The 20,948-nt window shown below is 43.1% G+C and overlaps 1 protein-coding gene and 1 long non-coding RNA gene across 2 annotated transcripts; one reads left to right on the top strand and one right to left on the bottom strand.

The window, feature by feature from the left end:
- The first annotated feature begins 2,092 nt into the window (after positions 1-2,092).
- Positions 2,093-3,678, top strand: LOC136499377 (receptor-like protein EIX2). The gene is made up of 2 exons (XM_066495057.1): positions 2,093-2,978; positions 3,083-3,678. The coding sequence occupies exons 1-2, from the start codon at positions 2,093-2,095 to the stop codon at positions 3,676-3,678; spliced, it is 1,482 nt and encodes a 493-aa protein (XP_066351154.1).
- Positions 3,679-18,050: 14,372 nt separating this feature from the next.
- Positions 18,051-19,897, bottom strand: LOC136502082 (uncharacterized). The gene is made up of 2 exons (XR_010770418.1): positions 19,809-19,897; positions 18,051-18,473 (listed from the first exon to the last, which is right to left on the bottom strand). It is a non-coding gene; the product is annotated as an uncharacterized lncRNA (long non-coding RNA).
- Between the last annotated feature and the right edge of the window lie 1,051 nt (positions 19,898-20,948).

Below are 20,948 nucleotides of genomic sequence, written 5' to 3'. Positions count from 1 at the left end.
ACGATGCAGATCAAGGCTCATGTATGAAGGCATGCATGGAGGCGCTGGAAGAAATCTGAGGCGGTTTGGCCACCAGAGGGGGGTTGGCCGACCCCCCTATGGTAGGTGGGGCCAACCCCCTTTGGTGTGGGACCTCTCCTCCTCTTCCTTGATGGGTATGTAGAGTCAGAATTTGGTTGCCACATCGGTTTGGTACATTGTGGGTCCATCAATCCATGTACTCTCATCTTCCACCATTGAGAGAAAGCACACTTGTGATCCAATGGTTGAGGTTACTTGTGGAGTGTGTCTCATGGATCATGGAAGCTTGTGGGAAGCTGATGGGCACAATGGGGAGGTCGGCCGACCTCCCTATGTTAGGTGGGCCACACTTCGTTGGTGGGGGCTGTGTCATCTTTCTCTTGGCTTTCTCCATACCAAATTTGAGCTGATTTGGCCAACATTCATAGGTCGTCCGACCTGGCCAATTATGGCCAATCGGGCCCATCTTTTACGGGTAACCGTCAAATGCCAAGCCCATCATAATGGTGCATTCAAATAGTCAATTGGCCATACTTGGGGGGTCGGCCAACGTGTCAAGTTGGGCCCCCAAGCTTGGTTTTTTGTCCACTTTGTACCTACATTCAAATAGAGGACATGTACATGTGGAACCAAGTTATTTGAACCAAAATCATTCATGGTTGGCTTATGTCCTTTTATATGTGACACTTTTGTGACGTTGACCAACCAAAATGTTAACGAAATCATCGTCAACAGCTGTCTTGGCTTGGTTTGAGGATTTGTATGGTGGGTATTTTGAGCACTTGGTTGCACATTAAAGCTTGTGCATTGTACCCCCCTTTATAGTGCGGCGTTTCCTATACTCAATTTCAAAACATAAAAAGAATTTAAATGCTCCTGAGTCCATCACGACGTCCTTTTGTAATTGGGGGCTCCACCATTGTAAGTATCATACTGATTCTTATATCACATGCTTGTCAAGTCGATAAATCCTCATTAGTCCTCTAATTATGTGGTCATTATCATCAAAATCCACAATTAGGGCTTGATTGCACTTACAACCCCGAAGCATGAGAAGACGGCGAAGGACTGGCGTTGGAGCCGAAGTCGAGTGCTAGGGCCACGACCATGAGGTAGGGCAGCGTCAGCGCGACGAGGGTGTCGCTTTGTCACATCTCGACGCGTCTCCGCGCCGAGCGAGCTCGAAGCAAGTAGCGTTGACCGGCGAGGGCCGCGAGCAGCAGTGGCGAGGAGCGCGAGGCAGCCATGGAGCAGCGTGAGCGGGGCATTGAGGAGGGGGTGAGGATTTTTGGCAGTGACGAGAAGGGGCCTCGAGCGCACAGGATCTGGACGGAGGTGGTAGAAACGACACCGACTCTCCCAATGCGAACGTGAGTAGTTTCTTCGGTCTTGATATACTCGAAGACATCGTTTCCTCATGAAGAAATGGTTTCTCTCTCTCTCTCTCTCTCTCTCTCTCTCTCTGTTCAATAAATAACCTGCCACATCAGCAAATTGCTTACTTGGCAGTGCAATTAATATCTATAGAAACTACCGTGGTTTCTGCATTGGGAGTGCCCTGATGAGTTGGGAAGCATGACCTCACTTGAAGTACTTGATCTTGGGAACAAAATTTTGAATGGGATGCTACCAGAAACGTTTAGAAATATGTGCAATCTAAATACATTAACCCTTTCTTACAATAATATTGGCCTAGATATAGCACATCTGATGGAGAGGCTACCAAGTTGCCCAGAGAGGAAACTGAGGGAGTTGGACTTGAGCCAAGCCAACTTAACAGGAACCATGTTAAATTGGCTGCCAAACCAGACGAGCCTAAACATTCTTCATGTTTCTGACAACCAACTTAGTGGTCCTATGCCTGTGGCCTGTGGGGATAGGAGCACTTACAAATTGGAGTTTACTAGTTGTATCCGGCAACAACTTGAATGGTGTCATGTCAGAAGACCACTATACCAAGCTAACAAGTTTGAAATACCATGATTTGTCTGATAATTATCTAGAAATCAAAGTGGATTCGGACTGGGTGCCACCGTTTCAACTGAATGTGGCAAGATTTTCATCTTGTTAGATGGGCCCTCTATTTCCTGCTTGGCTATGCTTGCAAAACAATATTGATGTTCTTAATATTTCATATACAAACCTTACTGGTACAATTCCAGAATGGTTTTGGGTTGTCTTTGCTAATGCGACAAGTTTGGACATCTCTTATAATCAAATTACTGGTGAGTTGCCCCATGATTTGGAGTTCATGTCAGTGGAATTACTTGAACTCAGATCAAACCAACTCACTGGTTCCGTACCACAGTTGCCAAGAAGAATTAGGACATTTGACATCTCAAGAAACTCTTTAAATGGACCATTATCACTAAATTTTGAAGCTCCACTGCTGCAGCTCGTGGTTCTCTACTCCAACCGAATTACTGGGGTTATTCCTACACAGATTTGTCAGTGGAAGCAGCTGCGAGTTCTTGACCTGTCAGACAATCTACTTGCAGGGGAGCTTTCTGATTGTGGCATCAAGATTTTAAAACAAGGCAACTCTTGTAGCATTAACAACTCTTCCATGGCCCATTCTAGTTCTACGAGCCCATCAAGCTTGAACATCCGTACACTCCTTTTAAGTAGCAACAGCTTTTCAGGAGAATTTCCATTGTTGCTACGAAGCTGCAAAAATCTTCTTGTCCTTGATCTATCACATAATAATTTCACTGGGAAGTTACCTGCATGGATAAGTGAGGAATTACAAAATTTGGAAATTCTAGCATTAAGATCCAATACTTTTTCTAGCCGTATTCCAATTGAGATAACAAGACTCCCTGCCCATCAGTTTTTGGATCTTACAAATAACACATTATCTGGAACATTACCACAATCTTTAGTGAACTTAAAAGCCTTCACTACTATTGCGTATCATGGTGCAACAGGAAATCCTTTTGATGAGAATATGATGGAGAGTATGATTACGTTACTATGGGACCATCTGATGATAGTTTAATCGTAGTGACAAAAGGGCAACAACTTAACCATACAGAAAATACAATATTTCTGATGAGCATAGATTTATCTGACAACAATTTAGCTGGACCAATTCCAGAAGAAATAGGTACTCTTGTTGGCTTGATAAATTTGAATTTGTCATGGAACTTATTGAGTGGAAAGATTCTAGAACAGATTGAGAATTTGCAATCACTGAAATCTTTTGACCTCTCCAACAACCAACTTTCTGGCAAAATTCCATGGGATTTATCAAATCTGACATCACTGAGTTATATGAACTTGTCCTACAACAATTTAACAAGCAGAATACCCTCTGGACATCAACTAGATACTGTCAACATTGATGATCCAGCTTCTATGTACATAGGCAATCCTGGTCTTTGTGGACATCCACTTCCAAAGCAATGCCCCGGAGATCAACCAAATGTGGAACATCCCATCAGACATCATGAAGATGGCTCAGCTCGGATAATGGACTTCTATCTTGGTTTACTTGTTGGATTTGTGGTGGGCCTTTGGATGGTGTTTTGTGGCCTTTTGTTCAAGAAAATGTGGAGATATGCATATTTCACGCTATTAGACAAATTGTATGACAAGATATTTGTCTTTTCGATACTCATTTGGAGGAAATGGTTCAACAAGGCCGGCGAAAGCTAAGCTAGCCTTAGAAAGATTGAAATATATGTGCTATGGATGCTACTCTACCACAGGAGATTAGTACCAGAATAAGAGGGAGGGATATTTCCATTCTATAGTCTGCATTATCATCAAGAAATGTTCAGATCATTGTAATGTATTTCTTTCATTTCACAAAATCCCCACATGAAAATGTGAAATAAAAGATTAAGCTATGATGCTTTTAAAACTATACATATGCATTTTGCATACTTATATTTATTTTTCATGTTTATTTTCATATTTAAAAGACCAATGCAGTAGCATCTAAAAGCTTATGTGACGGTTCACTGCTTTCATCTCCTTGTCGTGCGTAATCGTGGGCCTGGTCAATTCATGGGTGATGGTTTGGTCAAGAAGAGGGTTGGGTCAATGCATGAGTGACAGTTTGGTCAACAAAGGAAGAGAACAATGGGTTGAAAATTGGTCTCAAACTAGACCAAAGACTTGATCCATTGCTTTTCAGAAATCAGAATGACAGCTAGCAGACCAATTTGTCTGCTCAATGTGGACTATAAGTGTTTCACTAAAGTGCTTACTAATAGATTAGTACTTTTGGCTCAAAGAGTTATCAGTAAGAGCCAAACAGGGTTCATCAAGGGCAGATATATACTTGAAGCGGTGGTGGTTCTACATGAAGTTCTTCATGAGCTTAGAACTGCTAAGAAGACTGGGCTTATTTTAAAAATAGACTTTGAGAAGGCATATGATAGAGTTAGGTGGTCCTTTCTGCTGGAGGTAATGGAAGGGAAAGGGTTTCCCCAACAATGGATCTCTTGGGTTATGGACACTTTGAAAGGGGGGAAAGTCTGTATCAATGTCAATGGGGAGAGAAGTCCTTACTTCAGAACCTTTAGAGGGCTAAGGCAGGGGACCCCCTCTCTCTCTTACTTTTCAACCTTGTAGCTGATGCCTTGGGGGTTATGCTGTATACAGCCATTCAGAAAGGTCATTTGAAAGGGGTTTTAGATGATATAATCCCAGGGGTATATCTCACATTCAATATGCAGATGACATTGTCATCATGATAGATGGTTTTGATCAATCAATCACTAATCTTAAGTTGATCCTTTACTGCTTTGAATGGTTATCTGGGCTCAAGATTAACTTCCACAAAAGTGAAGTTTATGTTTTTGGAGTTCAGCAAAGGGAGAAGGAAAGAATGGCAAATATGTTTAATTGTGCGTTGGGGGATCTTCCTTTGAAATACTTGGGTATTCCAGTTAGTGATAAACATCTAAGCATGGGTGCTTTTGATCCTCTAGCTCAAAAGATGCTAAAAAGGTTGGATCCCTGGAAAGGGAAATACCTTACTTCTGGAGGGAGGCAAATTTTAACTAATTACTGTCTGAGTAGTATTCCAATGTACTGCATGGGGTTTTACTGGTTGCAAGATGGAGTGCATAAAAAGTTAGACAATATTAGGGCTAATTTTATTTGGCAAGGAACTGAAGGTAAATTCAGATATCATATGGCTAAATGGGAGATGGTAAGCAGGCCCAAAGATCAAGGGGGTTTGGGAATCATCAATACTAGAATTATGAATGATTGTTTACTGGTTAAATGGATTTGGAAGATTATGCAGCAACCTGATGAGCTATGGTTTAAGATCCTTAGAGCTAAATATATGGAAGATTGTAGCTTCTTCTCTTCCAATATTAAAGGCACTTCTCAGTTTTGGCAGGGGTTACATAAGGTAAAACATTTGTTCAGATGGGGAGCAATTTTCAAGGTGAGGGATGGCAGGACCTGCAAATTCTGGCAGGATTGCTGGATCCAAGATGTCCCTCTGATGATCAGTTATGAAAATCTGTACAAAATGGTAAGGGTGCCTGATTGTACCGTTTCTGATTGCTGGGAGGAAGGAGGCTGGTTTGTTGATTTCAGGAGAACTCTCTCTGTTCAGGAACTAAACAGTTGGCACGAACTCCTTGAGGAGCTTATGGGTGTATCTTTGCAAGAAGAGACCTTGGATTCTGTTTTCTGGGCTTTAGAGAAAAATAAACAGTTTAGCACTAGGTCTTCATATAGGTTCTTGACAAATAGGGGTATGACAAGCAGAGTTGCAGGAATCATTTGGAAATGCAAAATTCCTTTGAAGATTAAGTTCTTTCTATGGAGGTTTTCAATAATAAACTTTAGGTTGCACAATCTTTACTCAAGAGGGGTTGGAAAGGGAGTGGCAATTGCTGCCTTTGTGGCAAACCAGAGACTATAGATCATATCTTTTTTGACAGCTTCTTAGCAAATCTAATTTGGAGTATTATTATGGAAGTATTTCGGTGGAAGAGATTACCTTCTTCTCTGATGGACTTTACTACTACCTGGCTGCAGGGCAAGGGCCCTTACCTTTGTGATTGATCATGTTTACTTTTGCAGGTTTTGCGTGGTCCTTATGGACCACTAGGAACAAGATGGCAATTGATAAGAGGTTTCCAAAAGCTCCAATTGAAAAAGGCGACCAGAGGGGGGCAGTGTGAATGGGAGCCGTAAATTTTCTTTTGAAACTTTAGGCTGCTGTCCCAAAAATCACCGCCAAAAGCAAGACAAGAAACCCGTGATGCACTCGAGCCAACTGGTGGCTGGATGTTCCTTAGGAACACAGCGGGACACCACACGAACAACTGAGAAACACTTGCGAACCAAAGATCCGAAAAGTGAGAACTCCACTCCTATAGAGAAGAAGCGAGTTCCCGATTCAAAATACCCGAGTTGAACTGGTGATAAGAGTATTGAGAAAGCTTCCTTGGATTGGTGGAAAACCAATGCAAAAGACGGAACTTAAAACGGAGCACGAATGCGGAAGAAATGAAACAAAACAGCAGGACAAGCCAGAAATTCCAGGGGTGGAGGCCGGAAATTCCAGGCTAGAAGACAAAACAGAGAGAGAGACGCACAGCATGGGGCTGCTCACGCTGGCCAAGCACTGGAATCACTCGAATCCCAAACCGGAGACCTGACCGGTGCACCACCGATTGCACTAGTGCCCAGCCGAACAGGAAAGAACGAGCGAGCAACCCTTCGGCCTGGGCGACGGACCAAAAGAACGAGCGCAGAGGAGAACTAGGCACCACTGCACTGAAGAGCAACCAGAGGGAGAACCGAGCCCTGGGCCAAGACTGATCGACAGAGGCAGAGACCGATGCTCCCAGAACCAGAGAACGAGATAGAGAGGAGGGAGAGAGAAAGCAGCCACACGAACTCTGAAAACCCAAACTGAAATGAATGACGAAGGAACCAGAGGACTCACGCGACAGGGAGACAGAGAGAGCGAGAGCGACCGACAGAGAGAGAGAGAGAGAGAGGGAGAGGCCGCACTTGGCATCGGTGGCGAAGTGCCTCATACACATGCATACTTGCACTTGTCGATGTTCCTAGGTGTCAGCCATTCTTGTCGATCGCCCGGCCTCTCCGGTCCCTCGATCCAAGGCCAGCATCTGTCCTTCACCGCTCCCGGTCCATCGGCACGAACCCGTATGACCTTCACTTTCGACGTCGATCACCGCCCCCGAGCTCCACACCTGCGCACCACAAGCCAAGAGACATGTTGCACAACCTAACTCACGCCTCGGTTAGTTTCCAAACTCAACCCAAGACACTACGCTCATTGGCAATCACTCATCACACACGAACCACATGGGCACATATCAACCATGTGTTCTCAATCTCCCCCTTGATGAGTGCATTGTCAACACCAACACACAACGGCTGAGCAAAAGAAACAGAGGAAGAAGGAAGAAAAAAAGAACTCACCCAAATGACCAAAAGCCAATGAAAAGCCAAAACGGGGTCATTTGAAATGAGCAAAACATGGTCCCCAAAGACATGGGCAACAGCTTGACGCAACCAAGTAAAACACAGCTAGCCCTCAAGAAGAGGCAAAAAGGGCTCAACACCACTAGCAAAGCTCAAAAACTGCTAGTCCCTCCAGAAGAGGCAAAGGCTCAACACAACTAGCAAAGCAATTCAAAACCAAATCAGGCTCAAATGTGCAGCTCCCCCTGAACAAATGCAATCTCTCAAATGAATGCATGCACTCAACATCTCTCTTTTCAAGGTGGATTCATGTGCCATTTTCCCTTTTTTGCATATTCCCCCTTTTGTGTGACACATTCTCCCCCATGTTGGCACATGCACACATCGAGCTCACACATTAAGCCAAAATCTGGAACTCCCCTTGAAAAGACGCTATGTATGCATATGAATGCAGAATCTTCATGAGTATATTAATCAGAAGAAAAAGATGCTCTAGCTGGTGCTATTATGTGAATGAGCAATAGATACAGGTGCTAGCAAATTCTCAAACTAATCAAGTGAAACGAAATATGAATGTTAAGCATTTTTTAGTAGTTTTAGGCACATAAAGAGAGGGCTTTGGGGGCTTGTTTCAAACCCTTTACAAGCAAAAATGTTTTCAAACGCTCATACCAGGCTTTGGGGGCTTGTTTCAAACCATACAAAGCTTTTTGAAGTTTGAAAACATGGTTTGAAAACTTGGGATTTTCAAAGCTAGGGGGTTGCTTAACATAAACCTCTTCCTCTATGTACCCATTCAGAAAAGCACTTTTGACATCCATTTGAAAAAGCTTAAAACCCTTTGAGGTTGCAAAGGCTAGAAGGATCCTAATGGCTTCTAAATGAGCAACAGGGCCAAAGGTTTCCTCATAGTCTATACCCTCTTTCTAGCAAAAACCTTGAGCTACCAATCTAGCCTTGTTTCTGACTACCACCCCATCCTCACTCTGTTTGTTTTTGAAAACCCACTTGGTTCCTATGGGATGGCAGTCTTGTGGAGGTGGTACCAAAACCCAAACGTGGTTTCTCTCAAAGTTTTCAAGCTCCTCATGCATGGCATTAACCCAATTAGGATCAGATAAAGCATGTCCAACATCCTAGGGTTCAAAAGAAGCAACAAATGCAGAATGAGCAAAGTGTGAGATTTGATAGGACCTGGACCACGTGACTCGTTGGTCAATGTCGCCTAGCATCTGTTAAGGTGGATGTTAACACTGAATGTGCCGAGGTGCCTCCCTTGCTGAAGTCACCTCTCCCTCAACAGCAGCTGGTGCTTCCTCAAGTGCAGTCAGCGCGGGTTGAGGAAGCTGCTCATACAGTCCCCAAGTAGTGGAAGTAGAGGGATCAGGACCATGAGCTGAAGTAGTCGAAGTAGGCTCGAGAGGGGCAGCTGGTGGAGTTAGCTCAGGATCACCCTAATAGGCATCTTCTTGCTCCTCCTCCACAAAGATGCTTTCATCGAGCTCTTGCTCACTTGCACACTCAAAAATAGGGGTTGTACAAGGCATTGTTTCATCGAATGTGACCTCATAGGTCTCCACGATGCGGTTAGTTTCAAGGTTAAGAACACGATAAGCTCGAGAGTGAGATGCATAACCCAAAAATAAACCATCGGAGGACCTGGACTCAAAGTTGTCTAAATTAGCTTGTTTCAAGATGAAGCATTTGCCCCTGAACACCCTGAAATGGCTTACCTTGGGTGGCCATTGAAACCACAACTCATAAGAAGTTTTTTTCATAAAAACCCGAAGAAAGATGCAATTTGAGACATGGCATGCCGTGTTGATCGCTTCGGCCCATTATCTCCTAGGAGTCCTATGCTCGTCGAGCATCGTCCTAGCAATTTCAACCAAAGTCTGATTTTTGCGCTCAACAACACCATTTTGCTGAGGAACATAAGGCGAGGAAAATAGGTGTTCGAGACCCAAGGAAGCATAGAAGGTTTCAAACTAAGAGTTTTTGAACTCGGTTGCATTGTCACCGCATATAGCTCTTATGGCATTCTTTGGCATCTCAGTTTGCAACCGACGAATCAAGTCTCAAACCAAAGAAAATGCCTCATCCTTAGCCTCCATAAAGAACACCCAAGAATACCTCACTGGGTCGCTTTGTCATCACTTGGTTTACCGGGGGGAGGGGGGTGAGAAGCAGCCACCATCTTACCATGACGACATGGGTGGCAAACCAAATCTTTCTCAAATTTCAATTTGGGCAATCCTTGGATTATACCAAGTGAGATCAACCTAGTTAGTTGGTCAAAACTCAAGTGGCCTAGTCTCCTATGCCACTTCCAAAGCTCTGAGGAAGATCCGGCTACCAAACATCGAGAAGAGCCAAAAGAGCGTGAAAAATCATCTCAAAAAACTTGGCCAAATGGGAAAATCCAACAAACAAGATTCCCCTAATAATCAAGAACTCAAGACGGGCCTTTCTTAAAGCGCACTTCGAAATCGTCCTCAAGGAGTTGCGAAACTAAAAGCAAATTGAAATGCAAATTAGAGACCAAAGCAACATCGTTGAGGATAGAACTCCCATTGACCCGAATGATACCATGGGAGACCACCTTACCTTTGCTGTTATCCCCGAATGTGATGTACTCCTTGTGTTGCATGGGGTCGAGGCTGGAGAACCACCTTGAGTTTCCGATCATGTGGCACGAACATCTGGAATCAATGAGCCACGTGTTCTCTAGGCCTCCGTCTTGCTCAAAAGAAAGGCAAAAGGTGAGCGAATGGCACAACACTGGGGTTAGTAAACTATGAGGGATACCAGTGTTGAGTCATTTGCCCTGGAAAAGTGTTAGGAAAAACACCAAACATACCATGTCCCATTGAGGAAAGCGATCACCACAAGGGGGAAAACGTGGTCTGCTAGAGCTGTAGGACTGAAAGGCACTGCTAGGGGATCCAAGGTCATATTGACCACAACCTTAACCCCACTGGGCACGACCACCGCGTGGTCTCGTAGCCTGAGGCCTAGCACCTCTAGGCCTAGCACTGTGCCTCTGAATAGACGGTACATGTACGGCATGGGGAGGACAGTACGTGTTCTAGTTGTTCAACTCGTACTCTCGTCGCTCATCTCTCTTCCTCCAAAAGCAGAACTCAGCAAGGTGACCATCCCTATGGCAGTACTCACAGTGATACCTCACCTCTCTCTTGGGTGGTGGTTGATTCACTCTCTTGCAGGTATGGTTCACTTTCGGTGGCTATTTGGCTTTAGGAAGGGGATACTCAGAGATGATTGGTAGAGTGTCAAGTGGGTTCCTGAGATAGTTAGGTTTTGGAATCCATACTTGTTTCTGAGGTGAAGCTTTTGGAGGTTCTTCAAACACTCCATCTTTGATGGTAGGCAAAGTGGGCTTAGGTGGAGTGATTTTGGTCAACTTGGGAGTGGTGGTAGGTTTCTCACTTGGTTTCAAGCCACTACACTCACCAACCTTGCCATAGATATTTTCGCCCTTCTCACCTAAAGCAAAGCCTACTCCCGGTCCACCAATTCCCCTCCTAAATTGGTTGACCATCATGCCCAACTATGGCTCACTGCAAGACACCCAGCTCAAGATGGTCCGAAGGTATGTGTTTTCTTCCTCGGTTCTCATCTTGTCGTGCCTACAGGACTCAAGCTCCAGCTCCAAGCTCTCACAAAGCGCACTCTTATCAACACCTGTGCTATCTAAGCTAGCCTTCTCAAGCAAAATGATCTTGGCAACCTTCTCTGCCAGCTCAGATTGCAAGCCCAAGCAGAATTGCACGCACCCAACAAGACAGGCCTAGCCTTCACCTCCTCAAGCTCGTCTAACAGAGAGGCATACTTGCTTTACAAGGTTGCAAAGTTAGACATGTGGATGGCACAAGCATCGCACTCAGCCTCCTCAGATACAACCACAACAGACTTAGCAAACTCAAGCTCCTTAAGCGCAACATCTAGCTTGTCCTTATACTCTTTCCTATCATGAGCAGCGTGCTTAAGCAACTTATCTTGGCTAAGCAAAGCAGCATTCAAAGTTTCAACCTCAGCAGCAAGCTCGTCGGTGGAAAGTGATACCTGAGAAGCGTTGTCATCGCCGAGAACCTCGTCCTTGCCAGTCTCCACCTTGTCACCAAGCACCATGGTGCAGAAGCCTCCATGGGTGGATATGGTGAAGAAGCACAACCCGTTCATCTTCTCCTCGACCTTCCTCTTAGACTTGTCGTCGCTCGAAGAGGAAGAAGCATGCTCATAGCCAGAGTCGATGTCGAGGTTGCTAAGGAAAGCAAGGAAGGCATGCTCCTAGGCCTTGGACTTCTTGAGGTACTTGCGCTTGATCGACTCCTTATCGAACCTTCCCTTGGACTTGTGCTTGCTGAATGTGTTCTCGCGCTTGTCCATGCGCTTGTTGGCATCATGCTTGCTGGAGGAGTGCTTGTTCTTCTTGGGGCAGTTGGCGATGAAGTGGTCAGGGTCGCCATAGTGGAAGCAGCCCTCCTTGTTGCCACCTTACTGGCGGTTCATGCGGTTGTTGTGGAACCATGAGAACCAGCTGATGATCAACGCCAGCTCGTCATCCCCAAGTGCCTCCATCTGCTCCTCTATGACAGAGACCAAAGAAGACAAAGTGAAAGAAGCTTGTGAAAGGTTAGCCAAAGAACTTGAACCACTAGTACCTGAGATCAAAGCCATAGTCGGTGCAAAAGGATTCTCGAGCTTGGCTTGAGTCTGGTGATCAATCTCGGTGGACTTGATCTTGCTGAATAGCTCATCCACGGTGAGTGTCTCATAGTTGGATGACTCAATGATCGCAAAGACTTTCACATCCCAAACCCTCCGATCTAGGGCACGTAGTAACTTGAGAGCCCTCTTATGATCATCATAGGGTAGCTGTGGCTTATTTGCCCGCATCTTGTTCACGATTGACTGGAAGCGAGAGAACATAGAATCGATAGACTCTCTAGGCAACTGAATAAAGTTCTCATACTCACGTCGGTACGTCTCAAAGAGTCTGGTCTTGACCTGGGAAGTCCCCTCATGATACCTTTCAAGGGTCTGCCAGATCTCTCAAGCCGTAGCGAGGTGAGAAACTCGATCAAACTCAGAAAGCGACAGGCAAGAAAAATTGCATTACGAGCCTTGCTATTTGCCTCATGCTGATCCATCTGCTCCTGATCGATACGAGCAGCAAGCACCATGTAATTTGGATCCTCACAAATCTCCCAAACCCGCGAGCTGATGTTTTGGAGATGCGCAGACTTACGAATCTTCCAATATGGGTAATTTGTTCCATAGAAGAACAGTGGTCTGCCTAAACCACGCTCCATGTCGCGAATCAAGAACCGTATAAGGTGGAATGAAACTTAACTGGCTCTGATACCAATTGAAGGACGAAAATGATGACCAGAGGGAGGGGGTGAATGGGAGCCGTAAATTTTGTTTCAAAACTTTAGGCTGCTGTCCCAAAATCACTGCCAAAAGCAAGACAAGAAACCCGTGATGCCCTCGAGCCGACTGGTGGCTAGATGTTTCCTAGGAACATAGCGGGACCCACATGAACAGCTAAGAAACACTTGTGAGCCGAAGATCCGAAAAATGAGAACTCCACTCCTATAGAGAAGAAGCGAGTTCCCGATTCAAAATACCCGAGTCATACTGGTGACAAGTGTATTGAGAAAGCTTCCTTGGATCGGTGGAAAACTAATGCAAAAGACAGAACTCAAAACGGAGCATGAACGCGGAAGAAACAGAACAAAATAGCAGGATGGGCCAGAAATTCCAGGCTAGAAGACAAAACAGAGAGAGAGAGACGCACGACGTGGGGCTGCTCATGCTTTTAAGCACCAGAACAGAGAAGAGCTCAGGAATCACTAGAATCCCAAACTAGAGACCTGACCGATGCACCACCGATTGCACTAGTGCCCAACAATTATACTCCTATTGTTGTTGCTCCTACTGACCCTTCATGTAGCTCATTCACTACTACTTCATCTATGAGTGATGGTTTCACTTATGATGCCTCACTAATAGTGGTAAATGAGACTCTCAAAAAGGAGGTCAATGAGCACACTCACGCTTTAGGCAAGGCCTATGGCGGTGAGGCCCGCTTGCTTAAGTGCTTGGGTAGCCAACACTTTTCTCTCAACAAAGAGGGATTGGGCTATACCCCCAAGAATGGCAAGGCGGTCTTTGCAACTCCCAAAACTAGTTTTATGAGAGGCAATGGTCGGTTTTGCAATAGATGCAAGCAAGTTGGGCATGTAGAGCAATATTACAAGAACAAGAAAGATGCTAATGTATCCTCTATTAAATTTGATTCTTGTTGTTTGCTTACCAAGGGTGTTAACGGTGTGAAAGTTAAGTTCATTGGTGCACCCATTGTGGGCTCAAAGAAGAAAGCTATTTGGGTGCCCAAGAGCCTAGTCACTAACCTTGGAGGACCCAAAAAGGTTTGGGTACCTAAAAAGAATTGATCTTTTCTTGTAGGTCAATTACAAAGCTGGAGGAAAGCATTGGGTGCTTAATAGTGGGTGCACACAACATATTACTAGTGATTCAAGAATGTTCAATTCAATCAACACAAGTGGCAACAATGAGTTTGATAGTATCACATTTGGTGATAATGGCAAAGGCAAGGTCAAAGGGCTTGGTAAGATTGCAATATCCAATGACATGAGCATATCCAATGTGTTGCTAGTTGAATCTCTCAATTTCAATCTATTGTCGGTAGCACAACTATGTGATCTTGGTTTCAAATGAATATTTGGTGTTGATGATGTAAAGATCATAAGTGTAGATGGCTCTAACTTGATATTCAAATGATTTAGATATGAGAATCTATACTTGGTTGATTTCAATGCTAGTGAAACACAACTCTCAACATGTTTGTTCACCAAGTCTAGCATGGGTTGGTTATGGCATAGAAGATTGGGACATGTTGGAATGAAACAATTGAATAGGCTTGTCAAACATGATCTAGTAAAGGGTTTGAAAGATATGGTGTTTGAGAAGGATAGATTGTGTAGCTCTTGTCAAGCTAGAAAGCAAGTTGGAAACACTCATCCTAACAAGAGCATGATGAGCACTAGTAAAGCATTTGAGTTGTTGGACATGGATTTATTTGGACCAATATCATACACAAGTATTAGTGGTAACAAGTATGGCTTTGTGATAGTGGATGACTATACTAGATACACATGGGTCTTCTTTCTTGTTGAAAAAAGTGAAGTATTTGATGTATTCAAGTCATTTGTCAAGAGAAGTCAAAATGAGTTTGATACTAGAATCAAGAAAGTGAGAAGTGACAATGGAAGTGAGTTCAAGAACACAAGAATTGATGAGCTATGTGATGAGTTTGGAATCAAGAATCAATTCTTGGCCAAGTACACTCCACAATCAAATGGCCTTGTTGAGAGGAAGAATAGAATATTGATTGATATGGCAAGGTCTATGCTTAGTGAGTACAATGTGAGTGGTTCATTTTGGGCGGAAGCAATCAGCACGGCTTGCTATTGTAGCAACCGACTCTATTGTCACCGGTAATTGGAGAAGACATCATATGAGCTATTGAATGGAAGAAAGCCCACCATTGCATACTTTAGAGTGTTTGGTTGCAAATGCTATATTCTCAAGAAAGGCACTAGATTGAGTAAGTTTGAGAAGAAATATGATGAAGGGTTCCTACTTGGTTACTCTACTACAAGCAAAGCATATAGAGTTTGGAGCAACACAAAAAAGATAGTGGAAGAAGTGCATGATGTTGAGTTTGATGAAACCAATGGCTCTCAAGATGAGAATGAAAACTTAGATGATGTGAGAGGCACTCAATTGATCAATGCAATGAAGAACATGGATGTTTGTGATATTTGGCCTAGAGAGGTGATTGATGTTGATGATGACAAAAATCAAGTGCTCCCTCCATCCAACGTGCAAGCTAGTGGTTCTCATGATCAAGATCAAGTCCAACAAGTGGCTAGTTCATCTCAAGCAAATCAATCTAGTGACCAAGCAAGTGCTAGTAATCAAGCTCAAGTTCTCCAATTGGTTCACATTGCAAGAGATCATCCATTAGACCAAATTGTTGGTGACTTTAGTAGAGGTGTGCAAACAAGATCAAGGTTGACATCCTTTTGTGAGCACTACTCATTTGTGTCATCCTTTGAGCCAACCAAAATAGAAGATGCTTTGATGGATGTTGATTGGGTTAATGCTATGCATGAAGAGCTAAACAACTTACAAGGAACCAAGTTTGGGAATTGGTTGAGAGGCCAAAGAACTATAATGTGATTGGTACCAAGTGGGTGTTTAGAAACAAGCAAGATCAAGATGGCATAGTGGTGAGGAACAAAGCAAGATTGGTAGCACAAGGTTACACTCAAGTTGAAGGTCTTGACTTTGGTGAAACATTTGCCCCGGTTGCAAGATTGGAAGCAATTAGAATCTTATTAGCTTATGCTTGTGCCCACAACATCAAGCTCTATCCAATGGATGTGAAGAGTGCATTCTTGAATGGATATATCAATGAGTTGGTGTATGTCGAGCAACCCCCGGGATTTGAAGATGACAAAAAGCCCAACCATGTTTACAAGTTGAAGAAAGCATTAAATGGTTTGAAGCAAGCATCTAGAGCATGGTATGAGAGATTGAGGGATTTCCTACTCTCTAAAGGGTTCAAGATGGGTAAGGTTGACACCACTCTCTTCACCAAGAAGATAGGCAAAGACTTGTTTGTGTTGCAAATCTATGTTGATGACATTATATTTGGTTCAACCAATCAAGAATTTTGTGAAGAGTTTGGAGAGATGATGGCTAGTGAGTTTAAAATGTCTATGATTGGAGAGCTTAGTTACTTCCTTGGACTTCAAATCAAGCAAATGAAGAATGACACATTTGTAAGTCAAGGAAAGTACATGAAAGACATGTTGAAGAAGTTTGGATTGGATGAGGCCAAGTCAATTCATACACCAATGGGCACTAATGGTCATTTGGATGTTGATACAAGTGGTGATATGGTAGATTAAAAGGTATCTATGATTGGAAGCCTACTCTATGTGACCGCATCAAGGTCGGATGTGATGTTTAGTGTATGTATGTGTGCAAGATTTCAAGCCTTACCAAGAGAAAGTCATTTGAAGGCAACAAAGAGAATATTGAGGTATTTGAAAAGAATATTGAGGTATTTAAAGCATACACAAAATGTTGTACTTTGGTATCCCAAGGGGTCACAATTTGAGTTGATTGGATATTCGGACTCGAACTATGCGGGATGCAAGGTGGATAGAAAGAGCACATCGGGCACATGTCAATTTCTTGGAAGATCACTAGTATCATGGTCATCAAAGAAGCAAAATAGTGTTGCACTTTCAACCGCCGAAGCAGAATATATCTTGGCCGGTAGTTGTTGTGCACAATTGTTGTGGATGAAGGCTACTTTGCTTGACTTCAGAATCAAATTTGGACAAGTGCCGTTGCTATGTGATAATGAGAGTGCCATTAAGATTGCCACCAACCCGGTTCAACTTTCAAGAACAAAGCACATTGATATCCGCCATCACTTCATTAGAGATCATCAATCAAAAGGGGATATCAAAATTGAGAGTGTAGGCACCGATGATCAACTTGCCAATATATTCACCAAGCCACTTGATGAGAAAAGGTTTTGCAAGCTTAGGAATGAATTGAACATACTTGACTTCTCCAACATGAGTTGATGCACCCCATATTATATGACATGTCCTCTCCTCCAACAAAGCAAAGGTAAAATTGTTTGGCATGTGCATTCATATGTTGCTAAGGACTTGCTAGATCATATAGACATATTTAGTGTTCATTCATGAAAATCAAATGAATTTGAGTTTATATGGTACCACTATTGCTTCTATGTTTGATTGATCTAGTGGTAAACATATGACTTGTTTGTGAGCTTGTGAACCTAGTGTTTGATCTAGAAAATGAGCAATCGAGTATCAACATTGGTAAGATAACCATTAAAAGATGACTGAAGAAGCTTGTCATTGGTTCAAACTGAGTTAGATCACTTATGCAAGTTGCCTACATTGAACCATATGAGCACGTGATCCTCAACCTTAAGTGATCATCTCCATTGATTTCAATACACTACTAAAAAAGTCCACATCTAAGACGATTCGCTTTTGTCATAGTAAAGGTAAATAACGTCATGGAAATATATCTATGATGAAGTTATGACGAAATTATGTTCAGTCATCTTTGTAGCGTCACAGTTGTTGCACAGTGATGATTTGGTGCATTTCGTCACAGATACAGTTACAACCATGACGATTTTACCCCCGTCACTTGAACTGTTTCAATCCAGCGTTCTAGTGGACACGTGTATGGCTGAGAGGTCGACACGTGTATGATGGTGAGGTTGACACATGTACGATTTTATGATTGAAACGTGGCGTTCTCAGTGTGCATTTACATGGCAGCACGTGAGCTATAACGTGGTAGCACATGAGGGATGACGTGGCACACATGAGGGATGACGTTTTTTTCGTCATAGAATTTTGACGAATTTGATATAATCCACAGGCAGTACCATTGTAGCCCGGAACTGAGCACTCATTCCAGAAACAGAACATAATTTCACATATCCAGCACATGTTCATACATCATACACAATTGTAGGTTCATACATCACAACTTTAGTGTTCATACAACCGAAGTTCCAAACATAGGGGAACCACAAGTTCATAGGTTCACATCACTGGAACCACAAGTTCATAATCAACCGACAAAATCACAAAATAAGTTCACAAGCGACAACCGACAGACCAAGTTCAGTAACTTATGAGGACCAGCAGTACCGACACGGCTCAGCACAACTCCATGGAACTAGAGGGGAACCCAGGCAGGACAGGAACAAGCTATGTAGCTCGATTACCTGAGTTGAGGCTCAAGATGCGCTGAAGGATCAGATCATTAGCTTTTTGTTTCTTCTTGAACTCCTCCATCGCTTGCTAGGTCCTGAGCACAACTGGCCATTGATTCTTCTGTGTAAGACATAAAAAAATAAGATATTATAAAAAAGTACTTGTGCTGAATGCTTTTTTGAAACAAAAAAGGCAAAGCATCTAAATAAATTCCTTTCGGTCCAAAGCCCAAGATGTTACAGATGGTGCCTGAGTATCCCTATGTGTATTTAGTTAATAAAAACAGAACATATGGATCTGATATAAATTCAAAATGTTAAACAAGCTGAGCTATCATTACAAGAAGAAAGCATTTTCCAAACAATATCCAAAACTATAGTCCAAATTGCTTGAATGTTCAGATTTACATTTCGAATACCTAAGTCAGGTTTAAATATCTATTTACAAGGTTAAATCATGTTATCTTGATGGAGAACTACAAAATAAACCTAGCTCTTGAATCATATTAGATCCAGGATCTTATATTAGTGCCAGTAACTTTACAAGATTCAAATTTTTGTATCAGATGCACAACCAAGCATAAGGAACTTGTACCGAACTTCAACAAGAGGTATGGATAAAATGATAATATTTACTTTATCTAACTAAATCGATAAGAGTACAGTAGTCCAAAAAACTGTAAATAATTAATTTGGTACCACAACTAGCATTGTCCAGTTCTTATAGCTATAACTAAATACTTCTCTAACATGTAAAACCCAACATAAACGAGGGTAGCATCTTTCATCTTGTATGGATGATGGTAATGGGGAGCTTTGAAAAATAGACACAGCAACTTCCCCTGATAATTAACCTGAGAAGAATTATAGTGGTACTGAGTATTGACTCCCGAGAGAGAAAATTTACAGCAAGAAAGAAAGCAAGTCCCTAGTCCACGACAATTACAGCAAGAAAGAAACCAAGTAGCCGTACACAGCCATTATACTATTGAAATTTGTACAGCCAATGAGCTCATAATCTTGCCTAATTCCTAACGAGGTTTTGACTTAGACAAAGTCTCCAATTGTTGCAGCCACTGCAAGATCAAATAGGAAAGCAAGCCTCTTTTGTACCCTTACTTGAAATAAGTAACCAATATATCTGATGTTCCTAATTGATTGTCTAAATCTGTATCTACAAAAACAAGTCTTCAGTATTATTTGATTGCACCGTGTGTTCATCTTGGATCTCACGCATCACGAAATCTCACATCTCCATCAAGTTATTCTGATGTTGGAGAACAGCCTAGTCCTCAGAAATCGGCATCCGAAATCACACCCAAACTAGCACTAGTGAATCGATAGATACCATGCTTGCAGTACGATTTACACCACGCGTCTCAGATACGAAATAGCTTCGATCCAAATAAAAGGCCGATCGGGGAATCAACGAGCAAGCGGGCAGGGATTTGCTTACTTGAAGCGGACGTCGGCGAGGCTACGCAGGAGGCAGAGGATCTGCCCGAACTCGCCGCGTGGGGCGCTAAGGAAGACGCAGAAGATCCCAGGCAATGAAGAGCGCGAGCACGGCCGCGAACGCGAACGCCTCGGATCTCATCAAAGCCGGGCGCGCCCCTGCGAGCTCTGGCTTGCCCTTATTAGCGGCAGGAGAGTAGTCACTGTCGGGGCCTGCGGCCTCCTCTGCGCTGCCGCCAGATCGAGGCCGGTAGCCTCCCTCGCACCGCCCTTTGTCGGATCGACACCGGGGAGCCTCCCCGTGCCTCCCATGGCCTCCTCTGCCACCGCGAGAGGATGATGTGCGGGATCTGAGTCTTCACTAGAGGAGGCACTACGGGCTGCTGGCTGCATGGATCTAGGTGCAGGCGTGCGGAGGTAGGCTGCGTGGAGGAGAAGAACAAATGGGTAGAGTTAGGGACTTAGGGTTTCAACCAGGCAGTGGAAGGAGTGAGGCGAGAGGGGAATTTTTGGCTAGGGTTCGGTGAAGGGTGCAGGCAGCCGAGTTTTATAGTGAGGGCGGTAGGCCATCCGATCATGTATCGTATGGTTGACATCGTGGGCTGAGTAGATTGCTTTTGTTGGGCTGCATAGAAACAGACCGTTTCAAAGTTTTGGCCCATAATTGCTTATGATTTTTTCTATAAAATTATAACAAATATTCTATAAACTAAAATGTAAACCAGTAGATGATTTTAAATGCGAAAGTCATCAACTACAAAGTTGTAGAACTCATCACGGTCTACAACTTTGATTTGGGTCCTTTCTCCATATGAGCTCGTTTCTACAATTCAAAATTTTAAATTTCAAAATATGCCAACTTCAAATAAAATTTTGGGATACTAAATGATTTCAAATGGAAAAGTTATCAACAACAAAGTTGTGTAACTCGTCGAGATATACAACTTTTATTTTGGTCATCTTTCCACATGACTTTGTTTGGACAATTTAAAATTTGAATTTCAAGAAATGACAAATTCAAATAATATTTTGAAACACCAAATGATTTGAACTGAAAAAGTTATGAAAATAAAAGTTGTAGTACTCATCACGATCTACAACTTTTGTTTTGATCATTTCTTCATCCGACAAAGTGTTAGCA

The sequence above is a fragment of the Miscanthus floridulus genome, chromosome 13 (assembly GCF_019320115.1).
Source record: "Miscanthus floridulus cultivar M001 chromosome 13, ASM1932011v1, whole genome shotgun sequence".
NCBI lineage: Eukaryota > Viridiplantae > Streptophyta > Magnoliopsida > Poales > Poaceae > Miscanthus > Miscanthus floridulus.
This window is presented reverse-complemented; position numbering and strand designations above follow the sequence as displayed.